At 38.4% G+C, this 18,692-nt stretch overlaps 1 protein-coding gene across 1 annotated transcript in view; it reads left to right on the plus strand.

The window, feature by feature from the left end:
- Positions 1-17,141, plus strand: part of SKP2 (S-phase kinase associated protein 2) — a 38,516-nt gene extending 21,375 nt beyond the window's left edge. The window contains exons 8-10 of the mRNA XM_081826000.1: positions 3,037-3,088; positions 3,265-3,372; positions 8,019-17,141. Coding sequence (XP_081682126.1) covers positions 3,037-3,088; positions 3,265-3,372; positions 8,019-8,232 — 374 coding nt within the window. The 3' untranslated portion in view covers positions 8,233-17,141. The remainder of the gene's footprint in view (positions 1-3,036; positions 3,089-3,264; positions 3,373-8,018) is intronic.
- Positions 17,142-18,692: the final 1,551 nt, after the last annotated feature.

Below are 18,692 nucleotides of genomic sequence, written 5' to 3' on the forward strand. Positions count from 1 at the left end.
GGTTTGTAAGATGCCTTGTGTCTCAGGTAGATCTCCAGCTTGTGGCAAAATGAAGGGGACAGTGTGTAGAGGGACTCTTAGCAGTGACTACTGTTTACTAACCCTTTCCACTGAGGGATGCCAGGGCTCAAATGAGGGCTGGAGACTGACCAGTTCTACCCCCCAAGGTTTTGTTCTTTCCTAGGTGGTATCAGAATGAGATTGGATCTGATTGGGGATTTGGGAGATGGCTAGTGGGCTGGCTAGGTGATGGGTCACTCAAAATTGTACTGTGCACTTCTTCATTTTTTAGTCACTCATTAAACCAATGTTTATTGAGCACCTACGATGCACAAAGCCCTATTCCCGACTTGGGAGCTGTGGCCTTGAACAAAACCAGTGAAGTCACCGCTGTGCAGCTTACACACAGGGTAACACACAGCGGGCAGGGATCCAGGCAACCCGCAAATAACTAAATGTGATGAAAGGAGGTGAAATGCAGGGAGGAAAAATGGAGCAGAGAGACCAGGCAGAGTATTGGCCAGAGGGGGACTGTTTTCAGATGGAATGGCCAAAGAGAGGGCCTCTCCCCAGAAGTGACACCTGAGCAGAGGCCTGACTGAGTGAAGGTGTGAGCTGTATAGATAAGTGAGGAAAGAACGTTCTGGAACTGGGACCAGCAAGTGCAAAGGCCTTGACATGGGAGCCATTGAGAGCGGGAACAAGAAGCACAGTAATAGGGGGTAAGATAGCCTAGGATTCTCTAAGCCAGGGCAGAAGCTTTCGTCGGATTTTCTCTGAGTGAGATGAGAAGCCACGGTAGCATTTTGAGCAGGAAATGATAGGATCTGACTCCCCTTTAAAAGTCGTCTTCGAGTGCTGTGTTGAGAAAAGGCTGTAAGAGACTCGGGGGGTGACACGGGACATGGTAAGAAATGATCGGACATTACAAACCAACAGACTGGATGTGGGATGTGAGAGAACAGTTGAGTGTGCCTCCCAGGGTTTCGGCCTGAGCAGCTGGATCAGTGACATTAGCACTTTCTCAGAGACAGGGAAGGACCAGATTTAGAAGAGAAATGAAATACTTGTTTTTAGGCATGAATTTGAGATGCCTGTCCCACATCGCAGTGGATGTGTTGAGGAGCCAGTTTAAAATGCAAGTCTAGGATCCAGGGGAGGGAATGGGGCTGAAGACAGAACTATGGGAAGAAAAAACCCCAACCGTGAATGAAGCTTGTTTATTTTTAAAAATAAATAACATTTATTGATTGATTTTCTTTTTTTTTAAGAGAGCGCGGGGGCGGGGAGGGGAGCGTCCCTGACCTCACGACCCTGAGGTCATGACCTGAGCCAAAATCAAGAGTCGGACACTTAACCAACTGAGCCACCCAGGCGCCCCTATTGATTCATTTTCTGAATACAAAGTAGCACATGTGACTCTCTTCAAATTCTGAAAAGTTACCTTGTAATCCTACCACCCTTGGATGTATTTCCGTCCAGCCTTCCCCTCCTACCCCCAACCCTATGAACCTTTTTTCTCTCTGTGAGTTTGTATATAAATATGAGTTTTTGAGTGTATTTTTACTAAATTGAGATTATAGTGCATTGTATATATTTTGTTTTCACTATACAGTATATCTTGAGTACTTATTCATGTCATGAAATGTTATTTAAAAGCTTTAGAGTAACATTGGTATTGTGTTCCACAGAATGGGTGGAGGTTAACGAATTGAAATAATTGGGGAAGGGGCTATTTTAACTATTGCTAAAATGAGTATCTTCATGCACACCTCATTGTTTTTCTTTTTTTTTTTTTTTAAGATTTTATTTTTATTATTTATTTGACAGAGAGACACAGCGAGAGAGGGAACACAAGCAGGGGGAGTGGGAGAGGGAGAAGCAGGCTCCCTGCAGAGCGGGGAGCCTGACGCGGGACTCGATCCCAGGACCTCGGATCATGACCTGAGCCGAAGGCAGTCCCTTAACCGACTGAGCCACCCAGGCGCCCACACCTCATTGTTTTTCTAAAAGTGGAATTACTGAGTCAAAGAGTCAAGTGTAAAATGCTCAGAACACATCAAAAAATCAGTTCACCCCCCCAAAAAATCAGTTTGCTCCCCTGAAAGGCTACATAAAATTAAATATGCATTTGTAGTATATGTGGGACATGCTTTATTATATTTCATCAATTCTGGATATTATGATAGAATTTTTTTTCATTTGTTAACTGAAAAGCAATATTTTAATTTTATTTTGCCTTTCTTGCTCCATATTTCTCTGTTTGGCCAAGTATCGCATCATATTCTTTGCCCATTTTCTATGTTTATCTTTCTTTACTCTTCATATAAGACCATTAACTCTCTGTTTAATGTATGTTGGAAACATTCCCAGTTTTCTGATACTTCTTTAATTTTATGTTTTGTTTTTGCTTTAGCATGGTAGACTTAAAATTTTTATGTAGTAAATTATCAGTGTTTCTTTTGTGTTTTCCTTTGTGTTTAGAAAATCCTTACTTATCCCAAGATCCAATGAATAATTACCCTATATTTTTTGCATTTTAGGACTTTATAATATACGTGGAATTTATTTGGAGATATTATTTGAGTTGGAGAAACAAGTTTCTTTCTGCTTATAGTAGCAATGTCATTTTTTAAAATAATCCATGATTTCCCCCATTGATTTTAAGTGCTACCTTTATAATACAATATTTGTTTATAGATGATGGTGTTTGGTTTTGCATTTTGCTAGTGTGAGTAGGATTTTTTTTTTTTTCTTTTTTCCCCAGCTAGGTATTGCAGATACACAGATAAGCTATGGATTGTTATTAACTTATCATATTATATAGTTCTCTTACTGTTCCCAGTTGATTCTCTTGGATTTTCTGGGTTCAAAATTTTATATGCCAAGATGGTGATTTTGTGTTTTATTTCTAATAGGGTGACTCTAATTGCATTCATTGTTCCAAGCTTCTAGCACAAAGTTAAATGATGGCATTGATAGCAGATATCCTTGTCTTGTTCTTCATTTAATAGTGACCATCATTTTTTTCCCTAGATGTCTCTACTTTAGTTGGAAGATGCCCCAATCTTGTCCACCTAGACTTAAGGTATTTTTTTTTTCATTTATTTATTTTAAAATAAAAATTGAAAAATCATGACTGCTCATTGAAGGAGGAAAGCATCTTAACATGTTGAATTGAAGGAACCAAGCGGTTGGTTATTTCTGTTTTCTCCATCTGAACTGATGCATAGGTTTTGAATCTTCTCTTCTGCTCTGTTCCAGCGATAGTGTCATGCTGAAGAACGACTGCTTTCCAGAATTTTACCAGCTCAACTACCTCCAACATCTCTCACTCAGTCGGTGCTATGATATAATACCTGAAACTTTACTGTAAGTATTTCATTTTCTAGAAGTAGGAGAAGACAGGGGAAAAAAGAGATGTCACTTGGTGTTAATATCTGTTATTATTAATAGCAGATGCTTAAAACTGGAACATCTGGAGGGGAGGTGGGTGGGGGACTGGGGTCACTGGGTGACGGGCATTAAGGGGGGCACGTGATGTGATGAGTGCTGGACGTTGTATGCAACTGATGAATCACTGAACTCCACGTTGAAACTAATGATGTACTATATGTTGGCTAATTGAATTTAAATTAAAAAATAAATAAAACGTGAACATCAATATTGGTGTACCACAAATAGGTTAGGGAAGTCCAGCAAAACAGAAAAACCAAGGTAAAAGTTCTTTGCTTAAAAATATCTTGGAAAGTTGACTGGGATAGTTTACTAAACATTTATTATTTAGCTAGAAGCAGGTTTAAATATTAGAATACCATACTCTAGTATTTGGAAGACTTGCAAAAGGAGAAGACCACTTTTACCTCCAGGGAGCTCAGAGTATAAATGGGGAGGCAGACCCAATGGGGGCTTCCCCCCCTGCCCCACATTTTTCAAATCAACTCCAGTTGATTCTGAAGGGCTCCCTCTGGGCTGAGAGGAAAGTTCTGTAATCTTCTAGAGATGTCTATCCTGGACGGTGGTCAAAGAATGGGAAGAATGGCATCATGTAAACGGTAAATGTCATGAGTCCAGTGCTGTCTTGGAATGGGGGAGACTGAAGTCCAAAAGAGTGAAGTGACTTAATCTGAAGCTATAAAGTAAGTTAATGGCTGAGCTAGGTCTGCATCCTAGGTTTTCTGGACAGATGAAAATAGTCTGTAGCTAATCCAGTAGCTCTTATGAGGGTTAATTTTGTACCTGCTCAGCAACTTTTCACCAAATCAAGGGAGTGCAAAAAGGAGTCTGGTCTTTCTTTTAGAAGGTGCTATTCCCAAGTCATCCTAGGAATAACGCTGTCTATTTATTTTCCTTTCTTTTATCCCCAACGGGCTGGAAAATCCTTCCTCGTGTAGGATGTAAATGTATAGCAGTTTTATTGAAAACAACAAGAAGTCAGTATCTTGAATTTGGCCAGGTGCCCTTCTTATTCCAGCCAGTATGCCCTGATTGAGACTGCTGCCTTCTTGTAGCCCACTCCCCAAATGAAGGGGATTTAGCTTCTGGTTCCTACCAAAGAAGGGTGGTGAATTTGAACAAAGAATTTATGTAGTCCTCGAATGATTGGTTTGGATCTTCTAAGTTAGTTTCAAGAACTAATAAATCAGATACTTAAGCTATACAGGGTTAACTAGTAGAATTAGAGATAGAGAATCCAGTAATAACATTTTTAATTAATCACTTTAATTAATCTTGGGGCTCAGGGGCTCAGCCAGTATCTCATTTGAAAAAGCACTGCCTAAAAGGGACGCCAGTTTTTGCTTCCATGGCTCTTAGACGGTAGGGTGTGAATGCATATACATGGAACACTTATTAAAATCTTGTGCCCTCTAGTATCCAGAACTCCTAGGAGCCTCTAGCGTCCACCAAGAAAGGCGTCTCTGTCATCCGTCTTTCCTGTCCTTGCCATCTGGGCTTCATTACCTGTGCAGTCCCTGGGGACTACAGTGATCAGTCTTTTTTGGTTGCTTTTCTCAAGAGAATCTGTCCCCATGTCTCACTTCTTTCTCTCCAGATAAAGAAGCTAAGCAGGTAATCCCCAAATGTTTTTTCTTGAGCAGAGGCTAAGGGAAGGCTGTGAGCTCTCACAGTTTTAATATCTTTATCCAGTAGGATAATAACACTTGTGGAGTCCTACCTGCAGGCAGTGTGAGTTGGTGGTGGACCTCAGGTCACCTGCGTTTGAACCCTTACTGCCTTGTTGTGACTTGTCTAAACCTTATCTTGAAATAAGAGAAACGGGCAGCAGAGTTTAGTTACAAATCAGACCACCAAAAAAGAATGCAAACAGAGGGGAAAAAAGATGCTCTCCTTGTACTTTAATGTAAAAGAGTATGTTTCTTCAGGCATTATGTAAGTTAGTACACTAGTTAACCTCATGAATCCATGAAGATGAGTTTGCCTACACCCTATCCTTAGAAGTTTCGTAAGATAAAGTGTTATTTTCTCTAACTCCATTCTGGCAGCTGATGTACTCGAAATTCATAGTAAGAATTCTAAGATCCTCAGTAGTAATTTTGAGAAAGCCATTTATGCTAAAGAATTTTTATTTCTCAGAAGTGGGAAAATAAAATTTGAGCGACTTTCTTCTGTAATAGTAGTGCTTTAGAATACTTGGGAAACTCCAGGTTTTTCTTCTACAGGATATGTCCGCATTGTATCTGTTTCCTTCAGCCTGAATTGATCTTATTCCCTATGTCCAAACTTTCTTCTGATTATTCCATATCTCTCGTTCAAGTAAGAAAGCCACACTGGAGGTAATAAACTGATCTGAGATTAGGAGAGACTAAATAAAAAGTCTGTGGTAGGAGAATTTGTAGTTAAGCATTTATAAGATTTTATAAGGAAAACAGGATTGTGTAGTTGAGGTAAGGTGTGAACCTGTGAAAGGGTCTATAAATATCTTTTGTTTACTCAGATGAAACAGATACACAAGACATTATCAGTGTCCTTTTATACTACTTAAATTGGAAATAGTGGCTCTTCAACTATTCATTGCTATTTACTGTCCTTTGGTTGCTCTTCAGTCTAAAGAGATGCTTATAAATTTGTTCTGTTGTGTTGTAGATGACACATGTACTAAGGGGCTTTCAGTGTTTTTTTTGTTTTGTCTCCTTAAACTTTTAAAGGACTTTCTGGCTTTTTGATTCAGATCGCCCACCATCCCATGGTATGCAGCTCACTCCTTTCTCACCTAGGACACCTCAGTGTCTTCTGAGAGTGTTGCTGTCATTTCCTTACGCCCACCAAGGCTCCTTCCTAACGCTGTTGTGAGAACATTTCTTCTGCTCTATCTGCTGTACATCCTTTCCTCACTCCCACCTACAGTGTCTGCTTCTAGTACTGCCTGATACTCTCCACCGTAGAATGACTTACAGTTTGGCTGATTCAGATATCCCAGCACCCAGATTCTCATTACAAAGTTCTCAAATACTCAGATTTCACATAAGAGGGATTTAAGGTTGGGGCAGAATTGCTGTCATCTTAAGTGATGTTGAATATAAACATCTATGTGCTGCGACCTTTCTTTGCACTCCTGTTTCTGTATTCCAGAGGTTAGTTTACTTTAAGAATAGTACTTTGTTTTTCCTGATTTTCTTTTTTTGTCTGTTGTAACCTCCAGATCTTATTGTCCTTTTATGAACACCAAGCATATTTATTTTACTTACATAGTACTTTTATTTTTTAAATTACCCTTCATCTTTATTCAGCTAACATGTATTAAACATCTGTGGTGTTTAATACACTTGTTGAATGTGGAATAAATACATTTAGGGGATAGTGGGGTGACTGGGAGAGTGGGTTGAACGTGGAAAGTCCTAAGGCCAACAGAACAGTTTGAGTTCCGTAAACACGAGGGCAGCATCAAGGCTTGGGAGGGAGAGGGGGTGGAGGGGTGACATAAGCTGAGCTAGGCTTTAGGAAGATGCCTTGGACATTGGTATATAGAATAGGCTGGAAGGAAGAAAGATTGGAGGCCAGATAACAGTTACTATGAGGAAAGTTTGGGGGTTTTTTTTAGTAATTATTGGCAATATGAAAATATAAAGGATGCTTCTAACGCTAGGTCATTGATGTGTTCATTGATCTGCAGTGGGATTTTGTTGATATTCCAAACTAAATATTCCCTTTCCTAAGACTTTGTACTGTGTGTCCCAACCTGGAGCAAATACAGATCAGAGAGATGAATTTCTAAGCACATAGATCTGAGTAAAAGAAGAAAGAATCATTACCAAAAGTATTTACTTTGGGGAAACAGGCTCCCTTTTTTGTGGACCAGAATGTCACTGTTGACAGAGTCGTATTTCACTTAATGGGAAATAGCTGAGAAGAGGATTGGCATATACGTGACCCCCCCCCCCCAAAAAAGTAATATGTTGAGAAGTCAGATGGCTTTTGCCTCTCGTATAAAAGGTGTGACCAATTACTCCTTTTCTCCATCTGCACCCAACTACATAGCCCTATCTAAAGTACCTTAGCAAAGTTGCTGTTAGGTTTTATCACAGGTAATGGACTTAGTAAGAAGTTACCTTAACTTCTGCTGCTCATCTTTTGAGAGGAGGAGACTAGTTCAAATAAAGGTCAAGTCCATGCTTTGAAATTACATGTAACCTGTGATGATTCTTTACCATCACTAGCTTCTAGCTTCTCACCACACAGTAACTCCTCTCAATTTAAATCAAGAATGGAGAAGGGAAACAACTATGGTTGGATTTTAAATAAACCTCAGCGTGTTTAGGTGGTGAGAAAACATTTAACAAAATGCGCCTGCGTGGGTCCTAAGGCCATGTTGTCCAAGCTGTGGTCCGTGCTTTCTGGTTTGACTCACCTTTGCTATTTTCTCAGATCATTGATTGTAAATTCTGTTTTCAGTTTGCATTCTATAGACTAGGATACAAATGGTCAAAATTGGGTCATATAACCCTAGTGGATCAGTCACCATAGATACTGCTACTCTGAAAGGTCTCTCTCCTTTCCAGTGAACTTGGAGAAATTCCCACACTAAAAACACTACAAGTTTTTGGAATCGTGCCAGACGGTACCCTTCAACTGTTAAAAGAAGCCCTTCCTCATCTACAGATTAATAGCTCCCATTTCACCAGCATCGCCAGGCCAACCACGGGCAACAAAAAGAACCAGGAGATATGGGGCATCAGATGCCGGCTGACGCTGCAGAAGCCCAGTTGTCTATGAAGTATTTATTGCGGGATGGTGTCCCCTCTTTTCTTTGGAACAGGGAAAATAGGCAGGAAGCCCGCCTGCTGGAGCACTCAGCTATTTTTATTCTTGGTTTTCCCTTTGCCTTCCTTCTGCAAGTATATTAGATGACCATTTGAGAGCGAAAACTATGAAGTTTTGCTTTTTCTAAATAACCAGAAAAGCTCTGGTCACTGCTTCTAGTGCACTTAAGAGCCTAAGTTTAAGGCCTTTTGGAATTTTAGGAGAGCCTATTAATTTCAGGATACCTTAAACAGCAAGATTTGAGCCACCTTTCAAGTGCCCTTCTTATTCAATCTATTTAGAATCAAGCGTAAGAATCACGACCAGCAAATCATTTTCATGATCTATATGGTAACTTTCTTCTATTTAATTTCTCAGTATTGCTTTATGAGACGTAGATTGGTAGAAGTATTTGTATTGTGAACGGAACAAAAGGAGAATCTAGGATAGTAGCATTTTGGCAATCTCTTCTGGAGAGCGAAAAATAGGCCTTTCACCTTTGCCTTTAGGTTTGAAATTAGGTTCATGGAAACAAAAAACCTAAATGAAAAACAACTAACCAATCAGCGGTAAAGAATTGGTACAGCTTTTGAAGGCTCAAGAGGCAATTTTCTATGACGGGTTAATCTGAAGTATCGAAGTTTCCTTCATGTCCTGTGCTCCCAGAATTCCGAATTAGCTGAGGAAACATAACTGTGGTCTTCTGACTTTATGATCAAATGATGTTAACGTGGGTTCTTTAGCTTTTAAGATGACTCGCTATGTTTTAGAAAGGTGGTAGTAGCCAGTCTTTATTCTTGAAATGTTGGCTGGAATGCCAAACTGAAGGTGCCTGCCATTTTCCTTTATTGCCAAGGTTCTTCAAGTTATTTTTATGTTACTCTGGAATCAAGTATTTTAAATTGCCTTCTTAAAAAAAAAAATTGTCTCCCACAATAATTGTTTGAAAGTCATTGTTGTCTAAAGCTCTTGGACCTAGAGTTCCCTGAGAACTACGTGTTCGTTGACTCAGAAATACACCCTCGAAGTAGGTGTGAGTTCCAAAGCAGTAAAAGACAACTTGAAACTACATAAAAGTTAAGACTCAGGTGTGGAATCTTTGGATAGCAACAGTGATTTTTTTTTTTTTAATGGTGTCTAGAAGAAAACGGATTAAATTCTACTTAAAAAAAAAACACTAATTTCTTTAAATTGATGACCTTCCCATAGGTTCAAAATGGAACAAAAAGAGCTAAAACCTGTTATTTCTATTAACATTGTTTTTAAATCAGACTTTTCAAATGTTAGAAACAACGATATGAAGTGCCCTGATCTGCTCAGACCTAAGGAAGAACATTTTAAAGTGGCGTTATATGGGAAATGATTATGTTTCAATTTTGTGCTAGTTAAAAAGTGCTAAATATAGTACATGAAATTATTGTTTACAGATTAGTGATGGGGCTGATAGTAGGATCCATTTGGACTGTGATTTCCAGATGCCCTCAAACATACAGTACTTCCAAACTCAAGTCTAGCCATAAGCTATTTTGCTAACATGTCAGAGTAATCTGTATTTTTGTATGTGATTTCTACTTTTATAGACCTGTTTTAAAATAAAACACATTTTTATAAAAATGAGTACTTCCACTACGTTGTATTCCTTTGTTCTTTTTTTCTTAAGTACTGTGGTTAAAATTAGAAAGCACTTGGTATGGTGTGCCTTTGGTATGTATGGTGTGCCCTTGGTCCCAGCCCTCTAGTTAAAGACCTACAAAACTAGCCCTAAAATGGTCTTCTTTGTTCCATCCACTTCATATGGATTTAATTTGACACAAAAAGTCAAATTAAAATGATAGTGTGTAATGCTTTCTGAGAAGGTGCTAAGTACAGACTTACTCTTATCTTTCAAGTGCTTCTAAAATAGTAATAGTTATAAAACATTTGAAATGAGGGTGATACTAATAAAAGGCAGCTGGTAGCACTTTTTAAATACAGACTGGACCAACTTACACTGTATATTTTACTCCTGTTAGGAAGCTATTTGACTAGATCACTCTGGACCTATGAGGTCTTGGGAATTCAATTCCCTTTGAACCATCCATTCAAATGGTACAATAGTGATTCTTGCTGAACATCACCCTTTTTTTTTTGCTGCTTTTTGTTATGCTCTTTATCACTACTACGCTTCCTTCTTTAATTATGAAAAATGTCAAATACGTGCAAAAATTTATGATGAACCTCATCATTCACTTTTGTCATTAACTTATGACCCAATCTCATTTTATCCACCATCGCAACCCCCCACTCACACCCACCCCCGCACAAATTACTTTGAAGCAGAATTTATAAATATTTTAGTATATACATCTGAAAGAGATTCTCCTGAATTCTGAAGCATAAATATCAAGATGCTGTTGGAAATTCCCTAGTTGGTCTCCAGTGCTTTCCTTACACGGCTTTGTTTGATGAGGCTCCAGACGTCCGGCGTGATCCACACCTGCATTTGATTGGCACTCTCATAAGTCTCTTAATCTTTGAGTTCTGCAAACCGCCCCCCCCGCCGGCTTTTTGCCTTACAGTTTATTTATTGAAAAAAACTAGGTTGTCCTGTGTTCTACATTCTGACTTTTGTTGATGTGATCCCTGGAGTGACATATAACAGGTTAATCTGTCCCCTACTTCCAGATTCAGCAGCAAAAAGCCCTAGACCAAGGGTGATTTTTGCCACCCAGGAGACATTTGGTAATATCTGAAAACATTTTTGGTTGTCACAAGCAGAGAGGTGCTGTTGGCATCTAGCTGGGAGAGGCTATGGGTGCTACTAACTAACCATCTTACAATATATAGGACAGCTCCCCACCACAAAGTAGTATCTGGTTCAAAACGTCAGCAGTGCCGGGGTTATGAAACCCTGATCCAAAGGCTGATCTTACAAGTTCTGTTTTTAGCGAATCGATTCTTGCTAGGTGGTATCATGCTCTTCCGTCAGGAGGCACATAACATCTGGCTGTCATTCTTTTTATGTTTCTAACACCTGTCTGTGGCCCTTGATTCCTCCCTCTCCTACACCCACAAGTTCTGGAGATCTGAATTTCTGGATAAAGTAACTTGTATCCCTTCCGTTCTGGTGAACTTGATTTCAGTCCAACGTTTACTGAAGATCTACAATGTGGAAGATACTGTTTGAGCGGCAGCACCTGGGACAGTGCAGAGCATCTGAGGAAGGGCACGAAGTAACCCAGAGACTAGGGAAACTAGAAAGAAACCCCTTTCCACTGGATACCCTAACCCTGCCTGGAACAAACAAAAAGGCAGCCTCCTCTTGTTAACACTCCTCTCCCTTTCCTAAACTAGCCGAATATCCAAGGAAGTCAAAAAAAGACTCTTCATCATGAGGCCAACTCTTTGTGATACGGGTTGAAGCTCTAGACGGGCGATATTTTACTCTGACACTGCATTTAAAGCGGATGAGCTACAATAACCCATTTAAAATCCTCACAGAATCATTTAAAAGATTAATACAATGACTTTTGGAAGAATCATTCCACGAAGAGAAAAGATGTGAAGAGAAGATCTGAGGCAGGAGGAAATAGCTATATAATAAAGTGTAATTACCAAAGATATTTTAAATAGATTATTTTCTGGTGAAAGCCAAGAAGAACCAGCCTAGTATGACAGCGTCATTTAAGCCCTCTTCATCCATTCGAAGAAAGTAACTGTGGGGAAATAAACAGCATTTGTAGTTGGGGGAAATGTCTATTTAGAAGAAGAGTTTGTAAAAACCTGGTTCTCAGATACTTTCCTATTTATTTCAAATATCCATCTATCATATCCCCCCCCACACACACACACCATAAGGAAAGAATGTTAAATTTCAGTATGTTAAAACTATTGTTTATTATTGTAATTAGCAGTTTCTTCCCTAGCTCTGTCAGTCTTTACTCATTGTGCAAAGGTACAGATGAGAACTCATTGTCCCCACTCCTGAGGAACTCACAATCAACTGGTATCAAAAGCTGTATCTTACTCAGATCTCTTCAACAGTTTTTTCAGGATCTCAAATTTTGATTTTATTTTTTTAGCTATTGATATTTGATTTCTAAAAGGAGAAATGGGGGCGCCTGGGTGGTTAAGCGTCCAACTCTTAGTTTCGGCTCAGGTCATGATCTCACGGAGGTGAGATCAAGCACTGCATCGGGTTCTGTGCTCAGTGTGGAGTCTGCTTGTGACTCCCTCTCCCTCTGCCCTTCCCGCCGTTCTTTCTCTCTCTCTGTCTCTCATAAATAAATAAATAAATCTTTTTTAAAAAAGAGAAATGAATGAAATTAGTTCTAACCCATGCCTTTACTATCCTATAAAATAATCAAATTAAAATATTCTTTTCTAATTTTCTCTTTAGTTCCTCCTTAGTCAGTAATTTTCTTGAAAATGTATCTTAAAACCCATGACACTTAAAAAAATACTCTTCTATTTTCCTGAATGTAGAATACTTAATAATCCTTCTTGTTGACTTATGCCCTAATCCCCTGATGCTTATTTTTAATGTTAAAGAATGCACTGCATTTGAAATAAACAATTCCTCCTTGTAGCTCAGCAATTCATCAGTATATTTACTCTTATCTCTTCCCTCTCATATATAGAATTCTTTTCATTATATCATGTCACGTTATCCCTGGATTTTTTTTGCACAATTGTCTTGGTAGACACTATCCCTAAGTATAATGATGCACATATTACGGTGCATTGGCACAATGGAGTGAATTTTTTAGTGATTTAAATCCTGAATTACCTCTTTTTGTTTTTAAGTCCTTTTTTAAATTGAAGTACAGTTGACATAAGTTTCAGATGTATAGCAGGCTGATTCAACAATTACACATTACAAGTGATCACCATGGTAAGTGTAGTCCCCATGGGTCACCATAGAACATTATTACAGTATTATTGAATAGTCAGTAATATCCCTATGCCATACTTTTCATCTCTATGACTTAATTGATAACAAAGTTCATACCTCTTAATCCCCTTCACCTATTTCGCCCAACCCCCATCCCTCCTCCCCTGTAGCAGCCTACCAGTTTGTTCTCTGTATTTGTGAGTCTCTGTTTTGTTTGGTCGTTTTCTTTTTTAGATTACACATTTAAGTGAAATCATAAGGTACTTGTCATTCTCTGTCTGACTTCTTTTACTTGGCATAATACCCTTTAGGTCTGTCCATGTCACAAACGGCAAGATTTCATTTTTATAGGTAAATAATATTTCACTGTATACCACAGCTTTGCCCATTCATCTATTGATGGACACTTAGGTTGCTTCCGTATTTTGGCTATTGTAAATAATGCCGCAGTCAACATAAGGTTGCATATATTTTTTTGAATTAGTGTTTTTGTTTTCTTCAATAAATATTCAGAAGTGGAATTGCTGCATCATATGGCAGTTTTATTTTTAATGAGCCTTCACATTCTTTTCCATAGTGGCTGCATCAATTTACATTCCCACCAACAGTGTACAAGGGTTCCCTTTTCTCCACATCCTTGCCAACACTTGTCTTTTTGAAAATAGCCACTCTGACAGGTGTGAGGTGATATATCATTGTGATTTTAATTTGCAGTTCCCTGATGATGAGTGATGTTGAGCATCTTTTCATGCGTCTTTTGACCATCTGTATGTCGTCTTTGGAAAAATGTCAGTTTGGGTCCTCTGCCCATTTTAATCAGATTATTTTTGGTATTGAGTTGTGTGAGTTCTTTATATATTTTGGATATTAGCCCCTTATCGGATATGTCATTTGCAAATTATCTTCTCCCATTTACTACTTTTTTTTTGACAGTTTCCTTTGTTGTACAAAAGCTTTTTATTTTGATGTAGTTCCATTTGTTTATTTTTGCTTTTGTTGCAGTTGCCTGAGGAAACACATCCAAACAAATACTGCTAAAACCGATGACAAAAGAGTTTACTGCCTATGTTTTCTTTTAGGGGTTTTATGGTTTCAGATCTTTCTTACATTTTAGTCTTTAATCCGTTTTCAAGTTTATTTTTGTCTCAGGTGCAAGAAAGTGCTATAGTTTTATTCTTCTGCATGTGGCTGTCCAGCTTTTCCTGCACCACTTATTGAAGAGGCTGTCTTTTCCCCATTGCATATTCCTGCCTTTGTCATAGATTATAGTTGATCCTTGAACAAAATGGCTTTGAACTTTATGGGACCTCTTATATGCATATTTTTTTAATAAATATATATTGGAAAATTTTTTGGAGACGTGACAATTTGAAAAAATTCTCAGACGAACCATGTAACCTAGAAATATTGAACAAAATTTTAAAAAGATAAGTATGTCATGAGTGCATAAAAATATGTAGACACCAGTCTATTTCATCAGTTACTACCATAAAACAAACACAAACCTATTATAAAATGTTAAAATTTATCAAAGCTTACGTAAGCACACACAGACTGTACATGGTGCCATTTGCAGTTGAGAGAAATGTAAACAATGTAAAGATGCAGTATTAAACCGTAATTGTATAAAATTAACTGTAGTACATACTGTGCTATTGTGGTAAATTTATAGCCACCTTCTGCTGCTATTGCAGTGAACTCAAGGATTGTGAGTATTCACTTAAATGACCGTGTGAGGCTAATAAGCTCCTCATGAGCAGTTCATCTTCAGTAAGTTGCATATTGCTTTGAAAAAGTAATTTCTCAACAGTTCTCACATACTTTTCATCGCGCTTACTACCATACTGTAAACCTTGAATAATACCTTCGGACCCATATGAAGTGCCATTAGTGATACTGAAAGTGGTCCCAGGAAGCAGAGCAAAGTCATGATATTACAAGAAAACTTGAATTGCTTGATATGTACCATAGCTTGGGGTCTGCGGTTGCAGTTGCCCACCATTTCAAGGTAAATGAATCCAGCGTAAGGACTATTGTAAAAAAAGAAAAGGAAATTTATGAAGCTTTTGGTGCCACTACACTAGGAGGCATGAACACCATGCACTTTTTACAAAATACTTTTTTTTTTTATCTTGTATTGAAAATGCAGCTTTTATATGGGTTTGGGATTGCTCTAAGAAAGGTATACCTATAGATGAATATGATTTGAGAAAAAGTAAGTTCATTATATGACAACTTAAAGAAAAGGAAGGTGAAGCATTTTAAGCTGGAGAATTTAATGCCAGCAAAGGATGGTTTGATAATTTTATAAAGAGGTTTGGCTTAAAAAATGCCAAGGTAACAGGAGAAGCAGCTTCTGACAACAAAGAAGCAGCAAACAAGTTCCCAGACCCCATTAAGAAAATCATTGAGGAGAAAGAATATCTGCCTGATCAGGTTTTAATGCAGATGAAAGTGGCCTATCCTGGAGGAGAAAAAAAAAATGCGACAAAAGACATTTATTAGTAAGGAAGAGAAGCACGTACCAGTATGTAAGGCAGGAAAGGACTGGCTACTTTTTTGTCCAGATGCAATTGGGTTTATGACCAGCACTGCCCATTGCTAACCCCCAAGCCTTGAAGGGAAAAGATAAACACCAACTGCCAGTCTTTTTCATTGAGAAGGCCCAGACAGTAAGAACTCTTTCTAAATTGGTTCCATCAGTGCATTGTCCCTGAAGTCAGGAAGTACCTTGCTATTAGGGGACTGCTGTTTAACATTCTTTTGATATTGAACAAGGCCCCTGGCCATCCAAAACCTTGTGAGTTTATCACAGTGGTCTACTTGCCACCCACCCACCCCCGCCCAACACAGTATCTCTAATTCAGCCTCTTGATCAGGAGGTCATAATGACTTTCGAAGCTTATTACACACAGTACTCTATGGAAAGAATTGTCAGTGCCATGCAAGAGAACCCTGACAGAACATTATGAAAGTCTGGTAGAATTTTACCATTCAAGATGGCATGGTTATAGAAAAAGCCATGAAAGCTATCAAGCCCTAAACAAATTCTGGCTGTAGAGAATCATGTCCAGATGTTGTTCATGACTTCACAGGATTTACGACAGAGCCAATCAAGGATATCACGAAAGAGATTGTGGATATGGCAAAAAAAAAAAAAGGGGGGGGGGATGAAGACTTTCAAGGTAAGGTTTTTGGAGAAATTCAAGAGCTAATAGACACCACACCAGAGGATTTAACTAAAGATAACTTGATGGAGGTGAGTGCTTCTGAACCAATGCCAGGTGATGAAGAAGAGGACATAGAAGCAGTGCCAGAAAACAACTGACATTAGACAGTCAGGCAAAAGGATTCTGATTCTTTAAGACTGCTTTTGATTTCTTTTACTACCTGGACCCTTCTATGATACGGGCACTGAAACTAAAGCAAATGGTGGGAGAAAGCTGGTACTGTATAGAAACATTTTTAGAACACTGAAAAAGCAAAAAGGACAGAAATTATGATGTATTTCCGTGAAGCTACCCTGAGTGTGCCTGCCTCCCCTCCACCTCCTCCACCTCCTCCACCTCTTTGCTTCTGCCATCCCTGTGTCTCTGTGCAAGAACGGCCCCTCCTCTTCCTCCTCCTCAGCCTACTCAACATGAAGACAATGAGGATGAAGACCTTTATGATGATCCATTTAATGAAAAATAAATAATCCTGCTGTACAGTTAATACACTTAGCTGTTGTACATATGTACGTCTTCATGTGAAAATCTAACTGTATGGCGAGAACCATCTGATACGTTTTTGTGTCATCATCATCATCACCTAAGTATTCATAGGGCAGAACGTCATGTGCAAAACATGTATGGAAGTAGATAGCCTATCCTTACATAGGCATAAGGTGAGTGATATTTAATATAAAACTAATAACATTCTTACTATTCTATAACTGCTTTGGAAGAATTACAGTATGCCTCTTTCTTGTAGTTGGAGAAACTGTATCGGCCAATTATCAAGGTACATGGTTTTTCAAAAAAACGTAACAGTGTTTCCAATACTGTGTTATCAATGACTGTAATACTCTATGCCATAAGTATTTTTTTTAAGGTTTTATTTATTCATGAGAGTCAGAGAGAGGCAGAGGCAGAGGGAGAAGCAGGCTCCCCGCCGAGCAGAGAGCCCGACGTGGGGCCCGATCCCCAGGACCCTGGGATATGACCTGAGCCGAAGGCAGACGCTTAACCATCTGAGCCACCCAGGTGCCCCATATGTCGTAAGTATTTTATAATGATTCATTCACTGGTGTACAGGCTAGGGCACTGTGAAACCATCATATTATTTACACTAGGCCACTATAAAGCAATGATATTACTGCTGCTTTGTAATCGATGCATGAATCGTTACACCTGTAAATAAATATGAATTTGTTTTTCACATTGTCTTTTCTTTTTTTTTTTTCACATTGTCTTTTCATTTTTGATGTTTAGTGTTAATATGTGTAACATTAATAGTGTTTTGTATAAGACGATATTAGTAATGACACGATTACTCATATAAACAGATGACATAAATTTGTGGGATTGATAAATACAATAAGTATAGTACTATAAATGTATTTTCCTTATGATGTTCTTAATATTTTTTCTGTAGCTTACTTTATTGTGAGAATACAATATATAATACACACACAAAATGTGTTAACCAACCGTTTATGTTATCACTGAGGCTTTCAGTCAACAGTAGGCTGTTAGTAGTTAAGTTTTGGAGGAGTCAGAATCCTTTGGAGGATTAACTGTGCTGGTTGGGGCACCAGTGCCCCTAACCCCCACATTGTTCAAGGGTCAACTGTCACTGACCTTCCAAGTATGGGTTTATTTCTGGGCTCTTACCCACTGATCTATCTGTGCCACTACCATATAGCTTTGATGACGGTAGCTTTGTAGTATAGCTTGAAGTCAGAGTGATACCTCCAGCTTTGTTCTTCTTTCTCTCAGATTGTGTTCAGATCTTTCGTGGTTCCATACAAATTTTAGGATTATTTATCCTAGTTCCATGAAAAATGTCACTGGTATAGGGATTGCACTGAATCTGTAGGTTGCTTTGGGAAGTATGTACTTTTTAACAATATTAAGTCTTCTAATCCAGGAGCACAGAGTATCTTTCAGTTTGTGTCATCTTTAATTTCTTTCATCGGTGTCTTACAGTTTTCATAGTTTTTCTTTCATCTCCTTGGTTATATATATTTCTAGGTGTTTTATTCTTTTTGATAGAATTATAAGTGGGATTGTTTTCTTAATTTCTCTTTTGCATAGTTTATTATTAGTGTATAGAAAACACAACAGATTTCTGTATATTGTGTATTATGCAACTTTCCCAAATTCACTTATTCTAATAGTTTTTTGGTGGAGTCTTTAGGGTTTTCTATATATAGTATCATGTAAAAGACAAACAGTGACTGTTTTACTTCTTCCTTTTCGGTATGGGTGCTTTTATTTTTTTTCTCATTTGATTCTATGACTAGGATTTCCAGTACTACACTGAGTAAAAGTGGTGAGAGCGGGCATCCTTGTCTTGT

This window comes from Leptonychotes weddellii, chromosome 7 (assembly GCF_054177405.1).
Source record: "Leptonychotes weddellii isolate Sample4059 chromosome 7, ASM5417740v2, whole genome shotgun sequence".
Lineage (NCBI taxonomy): Eukaryota > Metazoa > Chordata > Mammalia > Carnivora > Phocidae > Leptonychotes > Leptonychotes weddellii.